At 53.7% G+C, this 12,193-nt stretch overlaps 1 protein-coding gene across 1 annotated transcript; it reads left to right on the top strand.

The window, feature by feature from the left end:
- Positions 1–102: 102 nt before the first annotated feature.
- On the top strand, positions 103–11,722 carry EIF3K (eukaryotic translation initiation factor 3 subunit K). The gene is made up of 8 exons (XM_039217752.1): positions 103–247; positions 1,067–1,165; positions 3,351–3,471; positions 5,418–5,492; positions 7,779–7,845; positions 7,948–8,025; positions 10,043–10,168; positions 11,654–11,722. Exons 1-8 carry the CDS (start codon positions 189–191, stop codon positions 11,683–11,685), a joined length of 657 nt encoding a protein of 218 aa, XP_039073683.1. The 5' UTR covers positions 103–188; the 3' UTR covers positions 11,686–11,722.
- Positions 11,723–12,193: the final 471 nt, after the last annotated feature.

Raw genomic sequence — 12,193 nt, 5'->3', positions numbered from 1 at the left:
TGGAGCGTATGCGCACGCGCCACACTGCGCCTGCCGGGAAGAGCGTCACGTGACAGCAGTCGTGAGCGCCGAGGAGAGGAGACAGCAACGTATTTCCGATTCCGCCGCTTCTTCCTTTTCCGGTCCTCGCGGAGGCCGTATCGTTTGGGTCTTCGGCTCCGGCCTCGGTGTGGGAGGCGACCGTAGTCATGGCGATGTTTGAGCAGATGAGAGCGAACGTTGGCAAGTTGCTCAAGGGTATCGACAGGTCTGAGCCCGGTCGGAGGGAGCGTTTCTGGCCAAGCGGCGTGGTGGAGAGGATTTTCTAGAGACCGCAGGGGTGGTCGGGATCCTGGACTTGCTCGGGAGTAGGCTTTCCCACTTCCCGGAGATGTGAAAGGAAACGGCACTGCGTGGGCCTACAGACAGGAGATATAGCCTCGCCTACCTCTCACTGCTCCCCTTTGTTTTAAGGTCTCTTCCTCATCTTTCCCTCTCACGGTCTCAAGTTTACCGTGACTCTGCTCCTCAGCCTTTCACTGGGGGTCAGTGCCTCTTCGTCTCTTTTTTCTTTTTCCTCATGCCATTCATTCAGCGCGCGTCCCTGAAATCTACTCTTTCGGCGCTGGGCAGTGCTGGGGACCAGAGTTATCAAGACAGCCGCAGGCCGTGCTTTCGTGGAGTTCCCAGTTCAGAGAGAAACAAACCGGACAGTAGGCAGGGATAGTCAGGAGTGGACAGGGCCGGAATTGGAGAAGCTAAAAGAAGCCCGGGCGCCAAGGGGGGAGAAGTGGGTGAGTGGCAAAGATGTCCAAGAGACCTGTATACAGGTTACAATGACTGAGGGCTTGGGGGTACATCCTGTAAAAGAACCAGGGCTCTGATGGGGTTCAGAGTTTAGGCTTAGGTCTGGAACGTGGATCAGTGTTACTAGAAATTAGACAGTCAATTGAAGACTTGAGTTAAGTGTTTAGTGCCAGGTTTAGAGGGAAGGAGGAGCAGATTACAGTTCCCCTCCCTCTTCCCCCATAAAGTGACGGGCCTCAGCTCCCGTTTCCTCACTGCTCACCTATCGGTTCTTCTGTAGGTACAATCCTGAGAATCTGGCCACCCTGGAGCGGTACGTGGAGACACAGGCCAAGGAGAATGCCTATGATCTGGAAGCCAACCTGGCTGTCCTGAAGCTGTGAGTGTCTGGCTCCATCCCCACCTCTAGGCCAGTGGCCAGCAGGGTACCACTCTCAACAATGGATGAGGCTAGAGTTGGGGGTAGCCTTCAGGATGTGGCTTTTCTTGGTGTGCAGAACTAGGAAGCCAAGGGAATTGGGGCAGGAGGAAGGTTGGTTTTTAAAAAAAAAAAAAAAATTTCAGGATTCTGTATGTAGGCTAGTACAAAACACAAATATATGGCTAAGTAAGTACAAGTGAAAACCCGCGTGATCTCCCCCCACAGTGCAGAATTGAGTGCTGCCCGAGCCCCATGCCCTCTGCCTTGTACGCTTTGTGCCACCACCTCACCCCCACCCTCGTCACCACTTTTAGACTCTCGTGGTCTGGCTTTATGTGCGTTTACCACACACGCGTGCATACCGATTCACTTAGCTCAGGTTTGTTTGCTTTGAACTTGACACAGACTTAATTGGACAGCATGAGCTCTTCTGCATGTAGTGTCTTCCTCATAGCATGGGGGTTGCGAGATCCATCCATTTTTGTCTGCGGCCACAGTGTTTTGTGTTTGCCGTGTAGTGCCCCACTGTGTGTGTGTCTCAGTTCTCCATTCTCTTGAGGATGGACATTTGGGTTCCTTCACCTCAGTGGTTTCTCCACACGCAGTCAGTCGTGTATTTTGTGTACGTCGTCTTGATTTTGACAACTGCAAAATGGAGATAGCAACGTTTGAACTTACGGGTTGTCTATCTAGATTGTTCCTGGTGATAACTGCTGTCCACAGGGTGCTCCGCAGGCAGCAGCTACTGTGCTGTAAAGCTTCGTGTGTGTTCCCTCCGGTGTTGCGCTGCCCTTGTGAAGTAGACAGGGTGGTTCTTGTCCCTTTTGTCAAGGGAGGAAACTGATGCACAGAGAGTTTAAAAGGAGTCCAAGGTCACTCAGCAGGGAAGTTTAAATCCAAGCAGTCTAGGGGCGCCTGGGTGGCTTAGTCAGTTAAGCGTCCGACTTTCGCTTAGGTCATGATCTCGCGGTTCGTGGGTTTGAGCCCCGCGTTGGACTCTGTGCTGACTGCCAGCTCAGAGCCTGGAGCCTGTTTCAGAGTCTGTGTCTCCCTCTCTCTCTAACCCTCCCCTGCTCACGCTGTCTTTCTCTCTCCTAGAAATAAATAAAAAAAACATTTAAAAAAATAAAAAAAATTTTAAATCCAAGCAGTCTGAACTGAGGGGTTGCTGGAGGGGAGTGGGTGGGGGGATGGGTTAACGGGGTGAGGGGAATTAAGGAGGGCCCTTTTTGGGATGAGCACTGGGTGTCATATGTCAGAGATGAGTCACTGGGTTCTGCTCCTGAAGCCAGGACTACACTGATAACTAGCCAGAATTATTATTGTTATTACTTAATATGTTATCAATAACTTATTAACATATTAGTTATTGATTACTGTAATAGAATAACTTGTTAATAATTTATTAATATTATTTGATAATTTGTTACTGCTATTGTAACGTTAGCTTATTTTTGAGAGACAGAGCATGAGCAGGGAGGGGCAGCGAGAGGGAGACACAGAATCCAAAGCAGGCCCCAGGCTCCATGCTGACAGCAGAGCCCCACACGGGGCTCAAACTCCTGAACTGCAAGATCATGACCTGAGCCGAAGTCAGATACTTAAGCGACTGAGCTACCCAGGTGCCCCAACTAACTTGAATTTTTAAGGGGGGTGGTTGCTGGGTTGCTCAGCCCATAAAGCATCCGACTCTTGGTTTCTACTCAGGTCATAATCTCATGATTAGTGAGTTTGAGCCCCACATCGGGCTCTGCACTGACGATGCAGAGCCTGCTTGGGATTCTCTCTCTGCCCCTTCCTTGCTTGTGTGCTCGCTTGCTCGCTCCCTCTTGCAAAAATAGATAAAAATCCAAGCAGTCTGGCTCCAGAGCTTCAACCACTATTCCAGACTAAAACTTGTGTCGTCATTTGTGAACCATTTAATAGCATCTGCCTTACTGGTGGTTGGAAGATTAAGTGTCCCCATGTACAGAACAGGAATGTAGGTCAGGGAGGTTAAGGTCACAGAGCCAGAGTGCTGTGATTGGGAGTGGAGCCCAGGCATGTCCAGCTCCTAAGCTCTGGGCCAAAGTGCTGGGCATCTGATGAGGCCCAGGGACCAGAACGATGCCACTTTTGCTATGTTTCTTGTTCCCCTTCTCAGGTACCAGTTCAACCCAGCCTTCTTTCAGACCACGGTCACCGCTCAGATCCTGCTAAAGGCCCTCACCAACCTGCCCCACACCGACTTCACGCTGTGCAAGTGCATGATTGATCAGGCACACGTATCCTTCCCGGTTCCAGGCGGGTCAGGGGGTAGGGGGTGAGGGCAAGGGAGATGAATTCATGGGGACGTGGTCTGCGAGTTGAGCCGCAAACACTGAGTGTCTGCTCTGGGCTTGGTGCCGTGCTGGATGGGACATCTTGGTGACTGAAACAGGTCTGGCCCCTGTCGCCATAGAGCTCACAGTCCAGGGGAGGAGATAGGTCCTCTATCAGTAACAGCCGGGACTGGTCTGGGCTTGGGCTTTAGAGGGGCCAGAGGAGAGAAGGTACCTGTCCCTGCCTGGATGTTAGGGAAGGCTTCTTGGAGGAGGGGACCTCTGAAAGATGAGCAAAATGGAATGTTGAAGAAGGGTGATCCAGGCAGAGGGAATAGTATGTAGGGAGTCCCAGAGGAAGAGAAGAGCTTGGTGCTCTTTGAAAGGCAGTAGAGAAAGTTCGGCACAGCCTCACCACAGATTTCAAGACACTGTTCGGTCAGGCTCAAGGGCACTGGGAAACCATAGAAAGCTCTATTTTTTAATTTATTTTTTAATGAAAAAAATTTTTAACGTTTTATTTATTTCTGAGAGAGAGACAGCATGAATAGGGGAGGGTCAGAGAGAGGGGGAGACTCGAGAGGGAGAGACAGGCTCCAGGCTCTGAGCTGTTAGCACAGAGCCCGACGCGGGGCTCGAGGACATGAACCGTGAGATCATGACCTGAGCCGAAGTCGGACACTTAACCGACTGAGCCACCCAGGCGCCCCAACCATAGAAAGCTTTAAAACCGCAGTGTATCGTGGCTAGATTTCTGCTTTAGAAGGATTCCCATGAGGGTTCTAGCTGATTAAGGAGGAGGAAGTGGGGCCTGAGCACTCAGGCAGGAGTCCTGAAGAGCTGGATTGTCATCTGTATGTGGCACAGCACTGGCCTTCAGTGATAGAATGTTGAGTGAAAATGACCTGGCTTCTCCCCACCCCACCCCTAATCGTGCTCTGACCTGCTTTTTTGCAACTGGCCTAGCACTTGGCCAGGTGGGCACCCCCCCTGCCCTGTGATCGATCACTTGACACTTGGCAGAGCCCCTGATCTGCACTGTGCCCCTTGCTGCTAGCGCTCCCGGTCCCCAAGGCTGTCACACTCTGCCTGCCCATTTGCAGCTGAGCTGAGAGTTGGTGACTTACACCTTGAACCTGCCCTGCCAGGTGGGAGGCTTGCCTTCAAAGAGCCGGTCTACCTTCCCCAGAGGTCTGCTCTGATGGCTTAAAAAAAAGGCTGGGGAGCCTGGGGGGCTCAGTCAGTTGGTTAAGTGTTCGACTCCAGCCCAGGTTGTGATCTCATGGTTTGTGAGTTCGAGCCCCACGTCGGGCCCTGTTCTGACAGCTCAGAGTCTGGAGCCTGTTTCAGATTCTGCGTCTCCTTTCTCTGCTCCTCCCCTGCTTGTGCTCTGTCTCTCTTTCTCAAAAGTAAACAAATGTTAAAAAAAAACAAAAACAAAAACAGGCATATGGTACAGTGTTACAAATACAAAAAACATACAGTGAAAAAAGAGTCTTCCTCCCTCCTCTGTCCCACAGCCACCCCGCTTCCCTCTTCCCGCTGGCAGGAGGCAACAGCTGTTTGCAATTCTTGGGTACCTTTCCAGAGATCCCGTGGGGACGCACAAGTACAGTTGTGTGTGTTCACGTCCACATGCTGCCCACCCCCATCCCCCCAGACGGTGGGCTCTCATGCATCTCGCCTTTGTGTCCCAGCGTGTCCTGTCACGCCTCTGCATCAGTTCTCGAAGAGTTGACTCGATCCCAGTGTGTGGACGGGCCAGTCGGCGACTTAATTGTCTTCCATCGTTGGCTCGCCCTTCACCTTCACAGTTGGGCTTCGGCGGACAGAAGGCGGGTGCGGGGAGATGACTCAACCGCCGCCTCCTGAGGCTCGGGTCTCTTTGCCCTTAACACTTCCTCTCTCAGCAAGAAGAACGGCCAATCCGGCAGATCTTATACCTCGGGGACCTGCTGGAGACCTGTCACTTCCAGGCCTTCTGGGTAACTGGGTTCTGGGGGTGGGGCGGGCGCCTGCTGAACGGAATGCCCCTGTGCGTCTGTCCTCCGCCTGTGCGGCCGTGGGCGATGGCACCCGGGATCCGGGCTCTGCGAGTGTGACTGCGTGGCTTTGCCATTCTCGCACTGAGTCCGGACTCCCGTGTTGTCCCCTGTTCCCCTAGGGCTCAGGCCAGGGCACGCATGCGTGCGCCCACACCTGGCCTTCCTGCCCAAATCCTCCGTCTTCGGAGTGCTCCCTCCCTTTCTTGCTCTAACTGGGCCCCAGCCTCCACTTTGGCAACGTCCCAGCGGGATGCCAGGTGTCCTTCTCACCATATTCCCAGACCCCGTCTGTCTCCCTTGTGACCTCTTGGTCCTGAAGCTCAGGTGTTGGCACTTGCTGCTTCTCTGGTAAAGGGTGGAGCTCCTGTCCTTCTTAGATGCTGGAAAAGCCAGCTCAGTGGTCCTTCCACTACCTCTACCTTGGGGTTCCTCCATCTCCTGTCTTCCATGTGACCTCTGCCCCTGTCTCCCAGTCATGCCCTAGATCAGCTCTCAGCATGTTGGGCCCCTGAGGAGTTAAAAAAAAAAAAAAAACCCACCACAGTCCTGATACGTGGCTCCGGCCCCCGGAGTCTGATGTGGCTGGCGTGAGCACGGGCTCAGCTCCAGGCTTGATGGCTCGGATGCCCGGAGAAGGTTGGGAGCCTCTGCCCGGTACTCATCTTTGGTGATTGCCGCCTTCTCCGCTCACCCACGGCAAACATGTCCACCCTCTGACCACTTCCTCCTGGCTTCCCAGCTAACCCCCACGCGGTCTCCAGCCTGGCCCACGTTTCTCATCCTCTCTTCTGCTTCCTCCTCTGGTGCAAATTGTGGATCTGTATCTGAGAGCGAGAGAGGCTGGCGGGAAGCCTGCAGGGAGCACGTGACCGCCCAGTCCCACGACCCCCAACCCTTATCCCCTCCCGGCCCTTCGCACCTTCTCATCCCCTCTCCCCCTTCCCATCTCATCTCAGCTGGTGACCTTCCACCTCATTTTGTGGGAAACAGAAGCAGCCAGAGCAGAGCTCTCCCACGCAGTGTGCCCTCAGCCTCGACGTGTGCTGGCAGCTGACTGAGCACTTTGCTGTTTCGGGGCGGGGGGGGGGGTTGTCCCTCCCATCCCCGGCCACCCCTCGCTCCACTGCAGCGCCGTTCCTCTTCCCTCTCGCCCACTCAGTGCCACCGCACCAGCGGCTCCCTGCTCTCTCGTAACAGCACACAGGGCCTTCCCAGACTGTTTTTGTCGCCAGAGAACACGTCCCCCGTGTAGCTCGTCCTTAGCCTATAAAAGAGAACGCTCCCTTGACCTTCGCATTCCCTGGCACCTCTGCCCCTTTCCTCTGTTCCCCTCAGAGCAGAAAGTCTCCTGTCTCGGGAAACCCCTCCTCATCCAGCAGAGCAGTGCCGTCCGCTACCCTGCTCCAGGGGCGGGCTGCCTGTGCTCAGTCTCCCCTTCCCTCCCTGCTCACGTGAACCCGTTGCTCTCCCTCCATTCAGGCTCCCGTGGCCAGCCTCCGCCCCCCAGTCCCCTGCGCGCACACCACGGAGCCCACGCTGTCTGCCCCGTCAGCCGCCTCTGATGGGGTGGCCGCACGCTGCTCGCCTGAGCCCTTCGGTCATCCCATTCTCCCGTATAGCCTGTCTCACTGGCCACTCCTCTTTGTCCTTGTGGGTTCCTGGTTTCCCTCACTGACTTGGGAGGGAGCCCTTGCTGGGTTTGAACAGAAGCCTGAAGGAAATAGGGGTGCTGGCCATGGGGAAGGAGAGTTCCAGACCCAGCACCAGCCGGCACAAAAGCCTTGAGGTGGGCGGGTGCATGGTATGTCTGAGGAGCAGGGAGGAGACCCTGTGGCTGGAGGGAGGGGCTGAGTGGGAGGAGGTGATAGGCGGGTCCTGTGGGGCCTTGTGGGCCATGGGGAGGACACTTGGCCTTTTCTCTGATGAGACAGCAAGGGGACGTGGGTGAGCGCAGTTAGCGAATCTGTCTCTGTTCCCTCTTTGGGTCTGTGGTTTCTGCCTTCCTTATTCAAACCCGGGCTCTGTGATTTAGCTTCCCTGAGCCTTGGTTTTTTATCTCTAAAATGGACACACAGAGTAGTAACTTACATCATACAGTTTGCATGCAGAAGAAAAGTTGGCATGGGGGGGTGAATGGTCACGTGTCAGTTTCTATTGTCAGTTTCATTAACTTTAATACTGCTGGTGTTATTAACATTGATGTGGACATTATCTTTGCTCTCACAGCAAGCCCTGGATGAAAATATGGACCTCCTGGAAGGTATCACTGGCTTTGAAGATTCCGTCCGAAAATGTAAGTCCCTCTCTGCCTGGGCTCCCCAGGGGGAAGGGGTAGGGAGTGACAGCAGCGTCCTGGGGGGTGGCCCTTCACTTTCTGTGTCCCCGATCTCTACAGTTATCTGCCATGTTGTGGGCATCACTTACCAGCACATCGATCGCTGGCTACTGGCCGAGATGCTCGGGGATCTGACCGGTAAGGCCTCTCTGGGTCCCTGGTGCCAATCTAGGAGGTCAGGGGCAGGGAGGTGCAGGGTGCGAGGTGCAGGGAGATGGTGGTGGGAGGGAGATCTAGGAGGGTTCTGAGCAACAAGGGACACGATCAGATTGGTTGTTTTAAAAGATCCTTCCAAAAAACAAAAATAAAAGAAAACTCTATGTGTTTGCTCGTTTCTGCAAGAAGAAACATAGGAAGGAAAATAAAACTAAAGAAAATGGTTATTCCTTGGAGGGTCAGGGGTGAGATTTGTCCGAGTACCTTACTGGATAGTTTTGCCTTTTCATCCAGGTAGGTGTATAGGTGTGTTTTTAATTTTTTAGTAGAAACCAACTTTTATTGGACACATTGTTTCAGGCCTGTACTAAGTGCTTTACATCAGATAGATATTTTATTTATTTGTTTTTAAATTTTTTGTATAGTTTATTTTTTTTTATTTTTGAGACAGGGAGACAGGGCATGAGCGGGGGAGGGGCAGGGAGAGAGAGACACACAGAATCTGAAACAGGGTCCAGGCTCTGAGCTGCCAGCACAGAACCCAATGTGGGGCTTGAACCCACAAACCTTGAGATCATGACCTGAGCTGAAGTCAGATGCTTAGCCAACTGAGCTACCCAGGCGCCCCTATCTATTTGTTTTTAAACTTTATTCATTTTTGAGAGTGTGTGAGCAGGGGAGGGGCAGACAGAGAGGGAGACTCAGAATCCAAAGCAGGCCCCAGGCTCTAAGCTGTCAGCACAGAGCCCGATGGGGGCTCGAACCCATGAACCGTGAGATCATGGCCTGAGCCGAAGTCAGCCAATTAACTGACTGAGCCACTCAAGTGTCTCAATATTTTACGTATTTAAGAGAAAAATTAGCGGTGCCTGGGAGCTCAGTCACTAAAGCATCTGACTCTCGATTTAAAAAAAACATTTTTTTTTTAAATGTTTATTTCTGAGAGAGAGAGCGAGAGAGCGAACGGGGTGGGGGTGGGGGTCAGAGAGAGAGGGAGACACAGAATCTGAAACCGGCTCCAGGCTCTGAGCTAGCTGCCAGCACAGAGCCCGTTGCGGGGCTCGAACCCACGAACTGTAAGATCATGACCTGAGCTGAAGTCGGACACTTAACCGACTGAGCAACACAGGCGCCCCCAACTCTTGATTTTGGTTTAGGTCATGATCTCACAGTTGTGAGATATACCCCTGCATGGAGCCTGCTTAAGATTCACTCTGGGGCACCCTGGCGGGCTTAGTTGGTTGAACATCTGACTCTTGATTTCAGGTCGGGTTATGATCTCATGGTTCGTGGGGTAGAGCCCTATGTTGGGCTCTGTGCTGACGGGGTGGAGCCTGCTTGGGATTCTCTCCCTTTCTCTCTGCCCCTCCCTCAATCTCTCAAAATAAATAATAAAAAAAGAAGGTGCTCTCCCTCTTCTTCTGCCCCTCCCCTGCTTGCGCATGCACTCTCCCTCCCTCTCCTGTAAAAAAAAAAAAAAAAAGTAAGGTAAAATTAAGTCAAAAAGAGAGAAAACAGCTTTCAGACTTGAATCTAAAGAGAAGCAGGGCACTCTGCATCAGATTGCTAACAGTCACACAAAAGAGTTACGTCAAGTAGCGGGACGCTCTAACTGCGCATCCTTACTGGCATAATTTTTAAGGGCAAAACCCAGACCCCAAAGAAATTCCCAACTGATGATCTGGGCTCATTGTTAGTGATAGTGGTGACGTAACTTTGAAACCATTTCAAAGCTGCGTGGAGAAGCAGAGAAGGAAACTCAGCACTGTTGTTAGACACGAGGATTTGCACTGGGAGAGAGAAAAGCGAAGTAGGAAATAAAAGGAAGCCTTGTAAGGGAAGGGTGGGAGGGCTAAAAGGCTCCCTCTGGCTGCTGTGCAGAGAATGCACCATAGAAACGCGAGACCAGTAGTGGGAGATGCCAGTGGCCACTGAAGCAGTGGGGGGCGGGGGGCAGGCCTTTGTGTCTGAGCCCCTGCACCTCCCGTGTCCCCTGCAGACAGCCAGCTGAAGGTGTGGATGAGCAAATACGGCTGGAGCGCTGATGAGTCGGGACAGATATTCATCTGCAGCCAGGAGGAGAGCATCAAGCCCAAGAATATTGTGGAGAAGATCGACTTTGACAGTGAGTGGTGGCTCCAGGCCTTGGGCCATGGGGCAAAGGAGATGCCCTTCGATAGACCAGGGCCAGGGCCCCGAAGGACTTGGGTGGTTGTGTTCTGGGGCGGGGCCAGACTCCACAGGCTCGTCTCACAGGCCTGCCTGCTGTCCTTCCCTCGGACACCCCGGGGCTCGCTTGGGCCTCGCGGTCCATCTCCACGCCCTCACTGGTCCCAGGGGCTCTGTTCTGTTGATGCTCTACCCTTGGGGGTGGTGCCTCAAAAACACAGAAGAACACCGGAGAGTGCGGGTTCTGGACTCAGGTAGCTGGGTGGGGATCGTGGTTCCCTATTAGCTGTGTGCTTTGGGCAAGTGATTTTACCTCTTTGTGCCTTAATTTTCTCGTCTAAAAAGTGGGAGTCACAGCACCAGTTTTATGGCAAATTATGTAGTTCCTTAAACTTCTTAAGTTGTTCAGTCCTCACATGAACCCTGATTGGTAGGGGCTGTTATTGTAAATTACTGAACAAGATCATAATAACCCACTCACGGAAGTTCGGGGGCAAAGTGAGAACATCTGTGTAGAGCGCTTGGCAAACACCTGCCACGTCAGCCGTGGTCATTGCTGTCACACGCACACTGAACTAGCACAGGCCCCACTGACCCTTCAGCTGAGAAGAGAGCAAAATAGCTGTGAGGTTAGTGCTCTCACCTGCTCACCGTGCCTGGGCCTGAGCGAGAACTTGGGGCTGGGCATGGGCTGCCCCCTGGCACCGCGGCTCTCCTCCTCCCCCCACTCTTAAGTATGAACCTGGTGTCTTAAAGGTATGTCTTGGTCCAGCGTGGCTGCTCAGGACAAACCAGCTAATTGGGTACTTAACTGAGGAGCGGGATTGAGTGGACAGTCATCTCTGCGCTTGGGGACTGTGGCCCCTCCAAATGAGAGGCGGCCCCTGGGTGGGGCTCTGGGTGGGAAGTTGCTGGTGGGGGTGTTCTGCAGCGCAGAGCTGGAAGCCTTGCAAATAGTGTGTAGCACATGTCGCTGTGATGGTGACAATAGCAAACAGCCGTGTACCAGGCATTGCCCTAAGCACGGTGTCTAATCCTCTGATTGTGTGTGGGGGGGGCTGCTTTCTGCAGGGGGGAGCTGGGTTAATTAACTGCCTGAGGTCCCCACCTGGTGCAAGGCAGAGTTGTGATTAGGACATGGGTCTCCTTGCTCTGGTCCAGATTTTGAACTACTGCCCCAGACTACCTTTGTGTGGCGCCTGGCTGGCCCCGGAGGTAGAACATGAGATCTTGGGGTTAGGAGTTCAAGCCCCATGCTTGATGGGGATTACCTACACAAACAAACAAACAAAACCCTAAACTGCCTCGGGCAGGTGACCAAGGCCCAGAAGGGGCTTGCGATGGGCCGCCCCTGCACAATTGTGGGCGCCATGGTTGCCGGCCGGAGGTAGGTCTCCCGTTCTCCCCATGTTGACCTGCTCCTCCCTTCTCTCCTCAACAGGTGTGTCCAGCATCATGGCCTCCTCACAGTAACGTGGCAGGCGTTCAATAAAGATTTGTTGACTTCTTACTCCTGACTTGTTTCCTGCTCCCTGGCTTCCTGCCTCTGCCCCTCGCCCAGCAGAGGGAGCCCGGGAGCTGGCCTTCGCTGGCCCTGTGCGGGAGCCCCCTCCGCTCTGGCTCCTCCCCAGTGGCCCCCGGGCTTCAGGCTCCTCCTTTCTTCCCTCCTCCTGCCTCCCTCCCCTGCCCCACCCCAGTAGCCTTCCACCCGCGCCTTCCTGACCTGTCAGGTCACAAGTAGGGAGAGGGCAGCCCTGAGTCAGCGAGGAGGAGGATGTGATTAGGATGTAGGAGTCCAGCCCTGCAGCTGGGTGTAGCCTGGACCCTTCCACCCTTGAAAACCCAGGTGAACAGAAGTAGGTTCCCCGTGAGGGAGGCCCCACCTTTGCCTTTGGACTCACACGTAGGCACTAGTGGCCCCATAGTGGCTGGTAATTTTCAGATCGAGAATTTGTCCCCCAAGGCTGCAAACTAGTCCACC

Source organism: Hyaena hyaena, unplaced genomic scaffold, assembly GCF_003009895.1.
Source record: "Hyaena hyaena isolate Hyena2069 unplaced genomic scaffold, ASM300989v1 scaffold_721, whole genome shotgun sequence".
NCBI lineage: Eukaryota > Metazoa > Chordata > Mammalia > Carnivora > Hyaenidae > Hyaena > Hyaena hyaena.
Note: the sequence above shows the minus strand (reverse complement) of the source record. Positions and strands in the feature narration are given on the sequence as shown.